Below are 13835 nucleotides of genomic sequence, written 5' to 3'. Positions count from 1 at the left end.
TACTATGAGGAGTCAGCAGATGTGTGTGTTTTAACCAGAATAATGAATTATTCAGTTTGCCAATCGAACAGCCAACCCCTCGCAAAAAGGGCATTGTTTAGAATGCAGACTTACAGGTAATTGGCACTGCTTTGGGGCGTGGATTTGGTTTGTGTACTTAACAGCAAAGAGAGGTAGAGGTGTAACTAGAGAGAAAGAGACAGAGAGAAGGAAGGAGGGAGGGTGAAGCAGAGGTGTAAGCAGAGGGAGAGAGTGAGTGAGGGAGGGACAGAGGGAGAGAGAGGTTGTCAGGGAGGGGAGAAACAGAGTGGTAAGCAAGATTGTGCCTGCAACCCACACAGAACTGCACACATTCAAAAAAAGGACAGACATGGGTGGGGACGTGGTGGAGGAGAGAGCAGATTAAAAACAAACAAGCGAGAGAGCGACAGAGATTGCCAAGCCAGCCACCATTATCTCTGTGGATACGGAAACCTCTGGATAATTTATTAGGCTCTCTGTGTGGGAGTTTGCTGAGCTCACCACCACCATGCTGTGTCCTGCTGCTGTCAGTGCGGCTGCCTGGCTCCCCCTGGCACTGCTGAGCCTGGGCCTGTCTCTCTCAGCCGAGGGGGATCAAGATCCAGGGTTCTCCCACTGCAGCCACAGCTTCTACAGACAGACCCCCCCTCAGGGCTTCTCAGGGGGGGGGCTGATCCCCCTCTGTCACAGGCTGCCCGGGGGACACTCGTTTGCCACGCTCCACAAACCGACCTGTGACACAGCTGTCTACTTTGCCTTCCATCTCAGCCACGGATGGAGGGAGAGAGAGGGGGAGGGGGAGGAGGAGGTGGTAAGGACACCATTCTGTATCATTATTATGTGAAATGGGGTGTATGTAATATATTGTAATGTCTTCAGTTTCATGCACATATTATACTAGTTATACATTTTCAGCACAGTCCTACAGTTTCAGCAGCAGACACTGTACAGCAAAAAAAGCACTCTTGTTCCTCTAATAGGTTACAGTTTTCTGGCATGATACTGTACATAGTTAAAGGGAATGCATGCCATTCAAAAGCTGGCAAATGACTCATGGAATCAAAGTTCCATGAAAACAGTATATGTCAACAAACATTGAAACTATGACTGTTCAATATTTGACTGGGATCAGGCACTCCTTCAAAAAGTTGTTACATGATGTTTCACAGTTCATGCTAATGAAAAACAGTAATTATAGTGATTCATAGCAAGAGTCCTGGGTAAATGAGAATCCATGAGATTACAGATACATTAAATTAACACTTTGCATTCCAAACTTCTCTTCCAGACAGAGAAGGAGGAAGATGACACCAGAGAGGATGCAGAGGACGAAGAGTCCCAGAGGGGGGTCCCTCGAGTGTTGACCCCAGCCTTGCTCAGACGGGACACAGACGAACCCCAACCCCACCCTGTTGATTCCCCTCTCGCCCTGTGGGACTCCCTGGTCACAGAGCTTGTTCAGAACAGTGCCCTGCCCCAGTGTCACTCTGTAGGGGGCGATCTCTACATCCTGACAGGGTCAGGGGGAGCAGGGAGGGAGGAGGGTGGGGATGGGAAGTGTGAGGCTGGGGTGTTGTGGTCTGCAGTGTGCTGTGCAGGTCCTGAGGGGGAGAGTGGGTTCAGTGTGGGGCTAGTCAGAGAGACAGGGGAAGGAGAGAGGGTAGTGAGTGTGAAGGACCTTGAGGAGGTGGTTGGAGTTGCAGAACTGTTCTTAGGTGGGTGTAAGGGAGCAGATGGGGAGGGAGAGGGAGACACAGTGACGCTGTTTAGCAAGGCTTTGGTTGGAATGGTAGAAAAGCAGAGCACAGATGCAATGGCAGATATTACTGAGGAAGCTTTGGATGAGACTTCTGGTCTCAGCACAGATGAACAAATCACTGGGGAACAGGTGGCGGCTGTTGATGCCATGCCAGAAGAAGTACTGACACAGGAAATGACATCAGAAAGCGCTGGCAAAGAGCAGAGAAGTACAGAACCTCTCACCAGCTCCTCAGACGACAACAAGACACTGGCCTCAGCAGAGTCTGACACAGAGTCGAGCAGCACTCTGCTCTACCTCATCTCCTCCTCCATCTCCCTCCTCACCACCCCGCTCCGACCCGTTGTCTCCACCATCACCCAGATCCCTGGACAGGTAAACATTTGTTATTGGAAACATTCCCTGTCTTGTACTGTATATTTGCATTGTCTTTTCGTGAGCCACCAATAAAGACTTTTCTTCCCAATATCTTCTTCTTTTGATTTAGGTGACGTACGTCCTCCAGGAGGACCTTGGGGTCCTCTCCACTCTGCCTGGAGACACCTTCTCCCTGTTCCACAACATGGTGTCTGACCTAGCCTCTGGGGTTGGCTCAGTCAAAGACCTGCTGGTTGGTGTGGGGGAGATGGGCTTCTCTGGCCTGTACTCATGCACCTATGCAATGGTAGAGGCCCTGCTCTGCAGCTGCCAGACAGGGATCACAGGTGTGGGGACTCTGGCCTGGGATGGGGTGGGCATATTCGGGGGGATAGTGGACAACACTTGGGCAGTTTCCCGGTTCTTTGGGGGGCGGTTGTGGGAGCAGAGCGAGGGGTATCTTGGGGCGGTGGTGTCGGAGATGGGGGGGCAGGTTCAGGCTGTTGGTGAGGGGCTTGGGAAGTTGGTGTGGAGGGTGGGTAACAGGGTGGGGAACGTGGTGATGATGGCTGGGGGGCTGGTCGTAGGAATAGTGAAGGAGGTCTTTGGGGAGGACTGATTTGAGTGTATAGAGAATGGCCATCATAAAGTGTGTTTTATGAAACACTGATGTTCTTTTTATCATATGCGCATGTGCCAGCTAGAAACAAAAAAACAACAACAATATTCTATTGTTGTGATGAATAGAACACTGTGCCTATCTGTACTGTCTCCCACACAAGCATGGATAGAGACACCACACATATCTCTCAGTTTCGGGATTACAGTTTCCTAAGGTAGACTTCTCCTCTAGCAAGATAAGTAGTTGTCTAATAGTCAGCTTTGTCACATTTAAATCCACTAACAACCGCCTCCATAAACAAGTCTGAGCTGGCCATTATAACAATTACATAACAATACTGTTTTTCTCACGCTTTTGGTGAGGGGAAGCAAAGGGTTTATGTGTGTTCATTTGGTAAAATGTTTAATTTGTTAAAATATGTTGTAAATAATATGGTTTGTTTGAGCCTCTGTATGCTTACTTGATTAAAATATGATAACATGTACACTATTTTGTTCATTCATTCATGTAAAATCACCACACTTTTGATATCTCACTTTGAGTGTGTATAAGATCGTCATAAAATGTAATTTTTATTTTGGGACACTGGAACAACAAAGGTAAAAATAGACATACAAGACCTAACATACTGTACAACAACAAGATATGTGGAAAAACTGACTATTTCAACAGAAGGAATGGATGATCTCTTATAACTGTTTTTTACAGGCTAGTGGTGTTTTCAGTCTCCAGCCTGATGGTAAAATATTTGGGGATTTCATCTCATTCAATTCGGTGAATGTGTACTGATTATTACTATTAGGCATGCAATGTATCTCAAGAACTTGAGTTCATCAAATTATTCCTCCAATTTGCACTGGTTTGATGATTAATATCATAATATATTATCAGTTTAACATTGGAAAAGGCATTATTTGAGTCCTCCTTGATGTGGCTGGCGGATGTGAAGCCGATCAAGGGGTCCTTGGAACTAGGAACATGTGTACCACATTGCATCAGACGCCGGCTTGTCTTTACGGCAGATTATATCGCTCAACGGCAAAACTCATGTGGGTCTCTGTATGCTAAATTAAGCTGACGTCTCTTTCTTCCTCATTCAAAGGTATGGGCCACTTTTCAAACTGGTATTTAGTTATAAACAATGTATTTCTTCAGGAGTTTTTTGTGCGCTTGATAGTCAAAGGCAACTGCTATGAATAGGGAGGACGCTTCTGCTATCAGATTGTCAAAGTTGTAGACATGTCATGATTAGATTAGCTAGCTAGCTAGCCAGTTAGCATACCTCTCTTGGTAGTTTGACAGGTGACAAAAGAGAAGGTTTTTATAGCACTTCAGCAAAAAGCACGAATCATGTTATCATTGTCAATGATCTGCTGACCTCTCTGTCTGTGAAACTCGATTTACTTTCCGATTCGCACTGTTGACATGTAACTTATCTTGGTGCAAAGGACCATAACAAACCACATTACAATAGCTCTTGCTAACAAGCCAAGTGTGTACTGTAGCAGTATTGTAGTTCGCTACTGCAGCATGTTTTGGCAGAGATTTTTTACAGTTAGGATAACTGTACCTATTTTACATGATTATGACATCCCAAACACCATACACACCCCCACTCATCATAATATCTTTCCTCCAGAGATGGCATCTCTTTACGTATCCCCCCATCTTGACGACTTCAGGAGCCTCCTGGCTCTCATTGCTGCAGAGTTCTGCCCCTCTCGCCCCCGCACCGTCACAGAGGAACCACCAGCCACCCTCGCCTCCCGCTCTCGCCCCACCCTGGTCCTGGGTGCTGGGGGTGGTGACTCCGTCCTCACTGGAGCCAGTGCTGTAGGCTGGTACCTGGCCTCTCAGGGGAAGAGGACAGGAGCTGATCATAAACAGGAGAGTGAAGTATGGCAGTGGCTCAGCTTTGCTGACAATGAGCTCACCCCTGTGTCCTGTGCTTTGGTCTTCCCACTGCTGGGAGTGATGGGATTGGACAAGAAGGTGAGTGAGGGGATCTTTGATGCACACACACACACACACACACATATTTCATAATCTCACAACACAATAGACAATAATTTTTCTATTGATTTAAATTCTGAAGCTGATTGAGTGTGATTCTGGTTCCCAGCTCCAGCAGAGTTCTCGGGCAGCAATGATGCGTGTTCTAAAGGTTCTAGACCAGGCCCTGGAGCCTAGAACCTTCCTGGTTGGAGAGAGCCTCACTCTGGCTGATATCTCTGTGGCAACAGCCGTCCTCCTGCCGTTCAAATACGTGAGTCGAGTCATCCCGATCTTGTTTTTTGTCTGGTTTTTCAACATTCTTGGGGATGAAGAACTGAAAGTGTTTGAGCTATTTCAGTTCATTGCCAGTTGGTGCCATCGTAGCAGACTGTCTGGGATCTGTATTACTGCACTCTTATTGGTTTGTTTTTAAAAAGATTTGTTTTTACTTCTAGGCCTTGGAGCCGTCAGACAGAAAGGCTCTGACCAACGTCACCAGGTGGTTTTTGACCTGCGTTAACCAGCCCCAGTTTCTGAAGGTTCTGGGGAAATTCTCCCTCTGTGACAAGATGGTGCCAGTCACACCCAAGACCAATACTGCAGCTAGCACTAAAACCAGTCCTGATGCTAACGGTAATGCCAGTCCTGCTGCTGATGCCACTGGTGCCACAGATGCCACTGGTGCCACAGATGCCAATGGTGCCACAGATGCCAATGGTAAGGATCTCAGCCCATGTGTTTTAGTGTGAGTGACTGGTATTATGCCTTTATGTGATCCTAAGGACCAACGGTGGTTTCTAAACCTAGGCTCTAAATCAAGGACAAAGTACTATCTACTGTTGTTGTTGTTGTTGTTGTTGTTGTTGTTGTTGTTTTTCTTCTTAGAGTTTTTTTTCTCTTGCAGGCCCACCAAAGACAGAAGCCCAGCTGAAGAAAGAGGCTAAGAAGAGAGAAAAGCTGGAGAGGTTCCAACAGAAGAAGGACACGGAGGATAAGAAAAAGAAACTGGCGCCACAGACAGAGGTATAGAGATTGATACTCTGTTTTGTTTCTCAACATTTTTTATGAGAGTCAGAATTCATTATAACACATACATTATCCTGTCTTCTCTGGCTTCAGAAAAAGGCCAAACCGGAGAAGAAGGAATTGGGGGTGATCACATACGACATCCCCACCCCTGCTGGAGAGAAGAAAGGTGAATAACCATGCTTCATCTCCTACTCCACCCCTCTCTGCTATTCTCTTGAAGTGTTCTGTGACGGGTGAGAGAGTGGCATGTGTGTTAATCCCTTCTCTCTCTCCCTATGACAGACGTCCTGAGCCCCCTCCCAGACTCCTACAGTCCCCAGTACGTGGAGGCGGCCTGGTACTCCTGGTGGGAGAAGCAGGGATACTTCAAGCCTGAGTATGGGGTGAGACAGTCTACTTGTCTATGCATTTAAGTCTACAGTCATATGGTCACATACCAGAAAAAAAAAAACTCATCAAGCCACACCTTTTAAGCTTATATTCAAGCAACGTTTTTTTCATAATGTCCTTTATTCTTCAGCGGAAAAATATCAGTGAGCCGAATCCCCGCGGGGTCTTCATGATGTGTATCCCTCCACCCAACGTGACCGGATCTCTCCACTTAGGCCACGCCCTAACCAATGCCATCCAGGACTCTCTGACCAGATGGTAATTCAAATAATCAATCACTTCGAAGTGATGACTTCACTTTGAAGTTTTTCCATGCAATACAATTCCCAATTCCAATACTTGTTTTTTTAGCATTGTATATATGCGTTTCCTCCCACAGGCACAGAATGCAAGGTGAGACAACACTGTGGAACCCGGGCTGTGACCACGCGGGCATTGCCACCCAGGTGGTGGTCGAGAAGAAGCTGATGAGAGAGAGGGGCATGAGCCGCCAAGACCTGGGAAGGGAAGACTTTGTCCAGGAGGTCTGGAAGTGGAAGAACGAGTGAGTAGAGGAGAGAGGGGAGATGGAGAGGGGTGATAGAAAGAAAAAGAAAGGACTGAAAGAAATAACACACTTTTTCTTTTTCTTTTTCTTTTTTCTCCCTGTCTCTCTTGTGTATTAGGAAGGGAGACCGCATCTACCACCAACTGAAGAAGCTTGGATCTTCTCTGGACTGGGACAGAGCCTGCTTCACCATGGACCCTGTGAGTGCCATTAACCTGCCGATCATATAACTGCACAAGACACACTGACTCTGTCTGTTTCTGAAGATGGGTTAGAGTCTCTATTGACAAGAGGAAAACCAGAACATGTTGAAGGATAGTGAACTTAAAGTCTTGGTCCTTGTTTGTATAGAAACTCTCATATGCAGTCCAGGAAGCTTTCATTCGTATGCATGAAGATGGAACAATCTACAGGAGCAAGAGGCTGGTCAACTGGTCCTGCACCCTAAACTCTGCCATCTCCGACATAGAGGTAAGTTTAATGCAGCCTGTTGTTTGCGCTGATAAAAAAGTGTTATCTCGAACGTACCTCTACTCCAGTGTGTCTGTGTTGATAAAGCTGTGTGGTCTTGAACGTACCCCTGCTCCAGTGTGTCTGTTGATAAAGCTGTGTCCTGGTTGTGTTACAGGTGGATAAAAAGGAGCTGACAGGGAGGACTCTGTTGCCTGTGCCAGGGTACAAGGAGAAGGTGGAGTTTGGAGTGCTGGTCTCATTCTCCTACAAGATCGAGGGATCAGGTGAGGGAAAGAGAGGATACATGGGTGAATGTTTTTGGAGTAGGTCTACTGAATAAAGGTGCCTTTTGATGATCATGGTAATCAATCTCTTTCTCTTAACACCCCCCCCCCCCTCTCTCTTAGATGAGGAGGTGATAGTGGCCACTACTCGTATAGAGACCATGCTGGGTGACTCTGCTGTGGCAGTCCACCCTGCTGACCCCAGGTACCAGCACCTGAAGGGGAAGATGGTGGTCCATCCCTTCTGTGACCGCAAGATGCCCATCGTGTTTGACGACTTTGTGGACGTCAACTTTGGAACAGGTACACAAGATTATGTGGCTGACTGTAGCGATGTGGTGAACTAGTATGTTTATACTGTTCTTGACTTATATCCCCCCCCCCCCCCCCCCAATCTCTCACTTCTCCTTCCCTCCTTTCTCCACCTCCTACTCTCCTTTCTCTTCCACTTTCTACCATTCTCCCCTCCCCTCCCCTCCCCTCCCCTCCTCTCCTCTCCCTCTCTCGTCCAGGTGCTGTGAAGATCACCCCGGCCCATGACCATAATGATTACGAGGTGGGAGACAGACACAAGCTGGCCTTCATCAACATCATGGATGAGAACGGCCTGCTCATCAACGTGCCTGCTCCCTTCCTGGTAACTAACATCTCACTTCCTCTCCATATACACTGTATCTCTTAAACTGACTCTGTCCCTCCACGTATTCTGTTGGTTATGCTTGGTAATCCTCTCTCTCTCTCTCTCTCTCCCTCTCTCTCAGGGGATGAAGCGTTTTGAGGCGAGGAATGCCGTGCTGCAGGCTCTGAAGGACAGAGGCCAGTTCAAGGAGATCAAGGACAATCCCATGGTGGTACCAGTTTGCAGGTGAAGCGTGTGTCTCGTGCGTGTGCTTGTGTGTGGTTGAGTATGCTCTAGTGATTAAACTAGATGCATCAATCATTGTCAGATGTCCTCCATGACTATGTGGGTCCATAGTTTGACCCCCTCCTCCTGTGTGTTGGTCTCTCTCTCAGTCGTTCTAAGGACATTGTTGAGCCCCTGCTTAAGCCTCAGTGGTATGTGGCCTGTGCAGACATGGGCAAGCAGGCCGCTGACGCCGTCAGGGAGGGCCGACTCAAAATCATCCCAGACCACCACCTCAAGACCTGGTTCAACTGGCTGGACAACATCAGGTGGGCCTCAGCCTAGAGGGTCTCCCCTCCATTACCCTCATACTAATTAGGCTATTCCCCCCCCCCCCCCCATTCTCCTCTCTGTGATTTGTCTTTCTAATCCCTCTCTCCTTCTCTCCCTCCCTCCCTCTCAGGGACTGGTGCATCTCTCGTCAGCTTTGGTGGGGTCACAGGATCCCTGTATACTTTGTCACCGTCAACGACCCCTCCGTCAAACCAGGAGAGGTACGTCACACCTGTCCTATAAACCCACATCTTCTCTCTTGCTCCGTGTCACTCTTCCTTGCTTGAATGCTGCATAGTTTTGCTTCGTTTAGAGGCAATTTATATGGATACCAGATGTTTACATAGTTTGCTTCTCTCCCCTCCTCCTTCTCCTCGTCCCCCCCGTCTAGGACATGGATGGTCATTACTGGGTGAGTGGGAGGACAGAGGAGGAGGCCAGAGAGAAGGCAGCCAAACGTTTCAACGTCTCTGCTGACAAAATCAACCTCAGACAGGGTAAGATAGAAATACTGTAGGTAGCTACTGTACATACTGTACATTAGCCAGCAACATCCATAGCAACAGAACCAGCTTGAGACCAGCCGAACAGAATAGCCTAATGAACAGTGATTGTTTGTTGTGATATTTGTATTCATTGTAATAGCATGTTGTGCTCAATGGAAGTAAAGTAAAGAAATTCTCCTGTGCACCGTTGTGACTTCTGTTGTGATGTGGCGTCCTGTGTTTCAGATGAGGATGTCCTAGACACCTGGTTCTCCTCTGGGATTTTCCCCTTCTCTATTTTCGGTTGGCCCAATGAGGTAAGACCACTGTTCATCTGCATGTCTTTACTGCCATAGTGTTACCATACCCTACCAAAGAAAAGAGAGATGTGTGTATATTTTAATGTCTATCATTCCCCCCTCCCCCCCCCCCTCTCTCTCTCTCTCTCTCACTCTCTCCAGACTCAGGACCTGAATGTGTTCTACCCTGGTACACTGCTGGAGACTGGCCATGACATCCTGTTCTTTTGGGTGGCACGCATGGTGATGATGGGTCTCAAACTGACTGGAAAACTGCCCTTCAAAGAGGTGAGGGGTAGGGCAGCTGGTTAGGGGGTAGGGCAGCTGGTTAGGGGGTAACCACAGTGGAGGGTGCTAGGGGACTAGCATTCTGACTATTATTAAGTGTGTGCGTGTGTGTTATAGGTGTATCTCCATGCGGTGGTGAGGGACGCCCATGGGAGGAAGATGAGTAAGTCTCTGGGCAACGTCATCGACCCACTGGATGTCATCACTGGGATCACTGTCGAGGTGACTCTCTCTCTCTCTCTCTTGTCTGTCTGTCACACTCATGTACTGTAATGTAACCAAGGGGGGCTGTTGTCTTGTAAGCTGTATTAAGCTCCTTGTTCCAGCTCATGACAACCTTTATTGAGCCCATGAATCTCCTCCTCCTCCCAGTTGTGAGTGTTGCTCATTCACACGGAGCAGAGGAACTCTCTGGAGGCCACTGATGGGGGACGGGGGGGGGACGGGGACGGGGGGGGGGACGGGGGGGGTGATGATGACTCACAGCAGTAGATTAGGTGGAACAGGGAGGCATCACAGAGATTCCTACTCAGCTTTTATAGCCTCATTGCCATTCTCTATGTACAGTATGTTGTTATAAAGCTGTTCAAACTGTCACTATACCCCTCTCTCTCTCTCCCCCTCTCCCTCTCCCCCTCCACCCCTCTCCCTCCAGGGTCTCCATGCCCAGCTGAAGGACAGTAACCTGGACCCAGTGGAGGTGGAGAAGGCCAAGCAGGGACAGAAGTCTGACTACCCCAATGGGATCCCAGAGTGTGGGACAGATGCCCTCAGGTTTGCCCTCTGTGCCTACACCAGCCAAGGTAAACCTACATCAGACTACATCTACAACGCTGGCCTGTAACACCAATTACATATGAACAAACACTCCTATCTTATACCCTTGGTACTGGTGCAGACACTTGACTTGGCAGGTGTTGTCCACATTCATCTGAAGGTGTAGCTCTGATGACAGTTTTCAGTGTATTAAAGTTTCTTTCTAGCAGTTATGCACTATTTATGAGGACAGCGTCAATATATTCAATGTGTTTTTGGTTTTGAAGTGAGGATGTCTCACTAAAAGAGCATCAAAAGTCAGTCTCTCACACTCATTCGAACAATGTTTCTATTTCATCTTTTATTTTATACACTTCTTGTATCATGAAAAGCGCTTTATAAATGTAATCAATGATTATAATTATTATTCTCTCTTTCTCTCTCTCTCTTCTGTCTACTTTGCCTCCCCTCTCCCTCTTTCTCCTCCGTTTCTTTGCTCTCTCTCTCTCAGGCAGGGATATTAACATGGATGTTAACCGTATCCTTGGTTACCGTTTCTTCTGCAACAAGCTGTGGAATGCGGTGAAGTTTGCCATGAGGACGCTAGGGGACAATTTTGTACCTGCAGAGAAAGCCCAGGTGAGAACATATTGCATCAGGTACTGTAGGGGGCGAGAGAGATTGGAAAGGAAAATGGACAATGCTACACAAGTGGCTACAGTATATCTATGTAGTGCACCTGCAGTAATATTCACCCCATACTCGCAATGAGGTCATGTTTGTACACGTCATGTTGTTTCTCTGCATTGTAACCCTCTCTATAAGCAGGTATAAAGCTTGGTTTGTTTCTCTCTATCAACTCTCTACTTATCCTCCTCCTCTTCCTCCTCCTCTTCGTCATGTCAGTTGAGTGGTGAGGAGAGTGTGGTGGACCGGTGGATTCTGTCCAGGTTGTGTGCGGCTGTCAGGCTATGTGGCGCCGGCTTCCAGACCTACGACTTCCCAGGAATCACCACCGCCATCTACAACTTCTGGCTCTACGAGCTCTGTGACGTCTATCTGGTGTGTGTGTGTGTGTGTGTGTGCGCGCGAGGCGGACTGTTGGTGGAATGTTTTGAGGTGGAATGTTCCCACTGCATCGATTTGTCAGTCTACCACATTTATTGATGCGATTCTCCCCTCATCTCACCTTCCCTCTCACCTCCCTTTCTTGTGTCCTCTCTCCCTCCTTTCTTCCTCCCCCTCTCCTCCTCCTCTCCAGGAGAGTGTGAAACCAGTGTTTAGTCGTGCCGAGGAGGACAGCCAGAGTCAGAGACAGGCCCTGGTCTGCAGACAGACCCTCTACACCTGCCTGGACACAGGCCTCCGCCTGCTAGCCCCCATCATGCCCTTCGTCGGCGAGGAGCTCTTCCAGAGGTTACCACGACGACGACCTCAGGAGGACCCCCCCAGTATCTCTGTCACACCCTATCCCGAGACAGACGAGGTGAGGGAGGGAGGGAGGGAGGGAGGGAAGTAGATAGTTAACCTTTTGTTTAATGTGATTAAGCTGTTCTTCTGTGTAATCAGCCTTATTGCCTTGTTTACTTGTAACTGAAATCCAAATCAGGATATGACTGTTCTAGAAATCTGACCGTGGTTTGTGGACTTTCTGTGGTCGTAGTTCTCCTGGCACAGTGAGGAGGTGGACCGTCAGATGGAGTTTGTGATGACCGTGGTCAAGACCATCCGGTCACTGAGGGCCGACTACAACCTGACCAAGACCCGTGCAGACTGTGAGTTTACACACACACACACACACACTTGCTAGTAACATGACCACAGCCAGACCATATTCACTAAACTACTTCATACTAGAAGCATACACACAACCATGTACTGTAACACTTTACAGTACAACTAAACACAACATCCTCATCTGATGGCATTCAAATAAGGAGGCTGTCATATTTATTTGAAAACGAGTTCACTAACCATCTGTGTGTCTCTCCCTCTCAGGTTACCTACAGTGTATAGACACAGACACAGTGTCTCTGGTGCAGAAGTACAGTCTGCAGATCCAGACCCTGTCCTACTCCCAGGCTGTCCACGCCCTCACAGCGGCCCAGGGAGCTGTACCAGAGGGCTGTGCTGTGGCCATCGCCTCTGATAGATGCACTGTGAACCTCATGCTCAAGGTGAGAGGCTCAGCCAGGCCACAAACTATATTTACCCAGCCATGATGTCATCAAATTATATTTACCCAGCCATGATGTCATCAAACTGTATTTACCCAGCCATGTCATCAAAGTGAAGACAACTTGATTCCATAAGTGTGCTGTAAATGCAAGAGTGCCCACTCCTAGTACTTAGATTCACTTCCTCTTTCCTCTCTTCCTTCTCTTAATCCCTTTCTCCATCTGCTCTATTATTGTGTGTCTGTCTACTTTTTGAATATTTCACCGTTTCCTCTTTTTATTTATTTATTAAAAAAAAAAAAAAAAAAAAAATCTGTTCATTCCTCTCTTCTCTCCCAGGGTCTGATAGATGTAGAGAAGGAGGTGGCCAAGCTGACGACGAAGAAGGGAGAGCTGGAGAAACAGATGGAGAAACTGAGAGAAAAGATGGAGAAGAGTGACTACAAGGAGAAGGTGCCTGTCAAAGTTCAGGAGCTGGACGCTGAGAAGGTGAGAATGAGAGAGGTGGACTGATTGAAGACAGAAATAGTGAATTCTCTGATTGCCTGTGTTGAATGGAGGATGTTATGTTCAAGTGTATCAGGATTTCACTCCAGTTAGATCGATTATCATTTCAACAGGATACTTGTCAGTGTGATTACATAAATGTGTGGGGGAATGGTGATGTGATGGTGAATATTTGTGAATACTGGTGTTCTTGTGTAGGGTGGCTCCCATAAGTTGAGCTGCTTGTCTAATACTTTGAGGGTCCTGGAACAGATTCAGAGCCCATATTCTGAGACAAACCGTTCTTGCTCACTTTCCGTCACACTTTCAGTTTGATTTCATCAGCCTCTTCTTGTTTGATATAGTTGTGATCCATCTCTCTAACCATCATCTCTCTCACAGCTACGCCAGAGCCAGACCGAGCTGGAGAAAGTCAAGGAAGCCATAGACAACTTCAAGAGAATGATGTAACCGCCCCTCTCTCCTTCCCCCAGCCCCCTTAAAGAGTACAATTTGCTCAATTCAAGATATTACATCCCTCCCTGTTTTTATGTCTCTTGTCGAAGTACTGTGTCACTTTTCATAATGGATAATCTGGAGGGAACTAAATAAAAGACCTTGTATTAGTCCCTTGTCTCCCCGCTGTCTTTCTTTGATGATTCAGCTGTGCTTTGTTCTTTTGATGGGAATGATAATTACTGTAGAAATGC

The 13835-nt window shown here is 47.5% G+C and overlaps 2 protein-coding genes across 3 annotated transcripts; both read left to right on the top strand.

Moving 5' to 3' along the window:
* Positions 1 to 209: 209 nt before the first annotated feature.
* Positions 210 to 3241, top strand: LOC310811179 (uncharacterized protein). Of its 2 annotated transcripts, none has more exons than XM_083679267.1 (3): positions 210 to 829; positions 1310 to 2155; positions 2268 to 3241. In XM_083679267.1, exons 1-3 carry the CDS (start codon positions 530 to 532, stop codon positions 2754 to 2756), a joined length of 1635 nt encoding a protein of 544 aa, XP_083535393.1. In that variant the 5' UTR covers positions 210 to 529; the 3' UTR covers positions 2757 to 3241. The 2 variants fall into 2 exon arrangements, with proteins under 2 accessions (XP_083535393.1, XP_083535392.1); XM_083679266.1 differs by having other exon boundaries at positions 210 to 832.
* A 461-nt stretch (positions 3242 to 3702) lies between these two features.
* On the top strand, positions 3703 to 13746 carry vars1 (valyl-tRNA synthetase 1). The gene is made up of 29 exons (XM_083679546.1): positions 3703 to 3861; positions 4399 to 4751; positions 4882 to 5025; positions 5210 to 5471; positions 5659 to 5777; positions 5874 to 5949; positions 6066 to 6166; positions 6304 to 6431; positions 6553 to 6717; positions 6839 to 6920; positions 7072 to 7191; positions 7349 to 7457; positions 7581 to 7760; positions 7970 to 8094; positions 8219 to 8322; positions 8472 to 8630; positions 8765 to 8855; positions 9026 to 9131; positions 9366 to 9436; positions 9581 to 9706; positions 9824 to 9928; positions 10362 to 10509; positions 10974 to 11101; positions 11369 to 11524; positions 11724 to 11948; positions 12126 to 12237; positions 12461 to 12639; positions 12979 to 13128; positions 13528 to 13746. Exons 2-29 carry the CDS (start codon positions 4401 to 4403, stop codon positions 13594 to 13596), a joined length of 3891 nt encoding a protein of 1296 aa, XP_083535672.1. The 5' UTR covers positions 3703 to 3861; positions 4399 to 4400; the 3' UTR covers positions 13597 to 13746.
* The last annotated feature ends 89 nt before the right edge of the window (positions 13747 to 13835 follow it).

Source organism: Argentina silus, assembly GCF_951799395.1.
Source record: "Argentina silus genome assembly, chromosome: 10".
In the NCBI taxonomy this organism is placed as follows: Eukaryota; Metazoa; Chordata; class Actinopteri; order Argentiniformes; family Argentinidae; genus Argentina; species Argentina silus.
The sequence above is the reverse complement of the archived record's forward strand: the minus strand, read 5'-3'. Positions and strand labels throughout refer to the sequence as shown.

What these genes read in the sequence shown, in the direction of transcription:
- vars1 (XM_083679546.1), top strand. Translation starts at nt 4,401, where the DNA reads ATGGCATCTCTTTACGTATCCCCCCATCTTGACGACTTCAGGAGCCTC. An exon ending in TCCTCCTGCCGTTCAAATAC is followed by an intron (nt 5,026 to 5,209) that starts GTGAGTCGAGTC and finishes TTTTACTTCTAG; the next exon opens with GCCTTGGAGCCGTCAGACAG. An exon ending in AACTGGCGCCACAGACAGAG is followed by an intron (nt 5,778 to 5,873) that starts GTATAGAGATTG and finishes CTCTGGCTTCAG; the next exon opens with AAAAAGGCCAAACCGGAGAA.
- LOC310811179 (XM_083679266.1), top strand. Translation starts at nt 530, where the DNA reads ATGCTGTGTCCTGCTGCTGTCAGTGCGGCTGCCTGGCTCCCCCTGGCA. An exon ending in GGGAGGGGGAGGAGGAGGTG is followed by an intron (nt 833 to 1,309) that starts GTAAGGACACCA and finishes CTTCTCTTCCAG; the next exon opens with ACAGAGAAGGAGGAAGATGA. An exon ending in TCACCCAGATCCCTGGACAG is followed by an intron (nt 2,156 to 2,267) that starts GTAAACATTTGT and finishes CTTTTGATTTAG; the next exon opens with GTGACGTACGTCCTCCAGGA.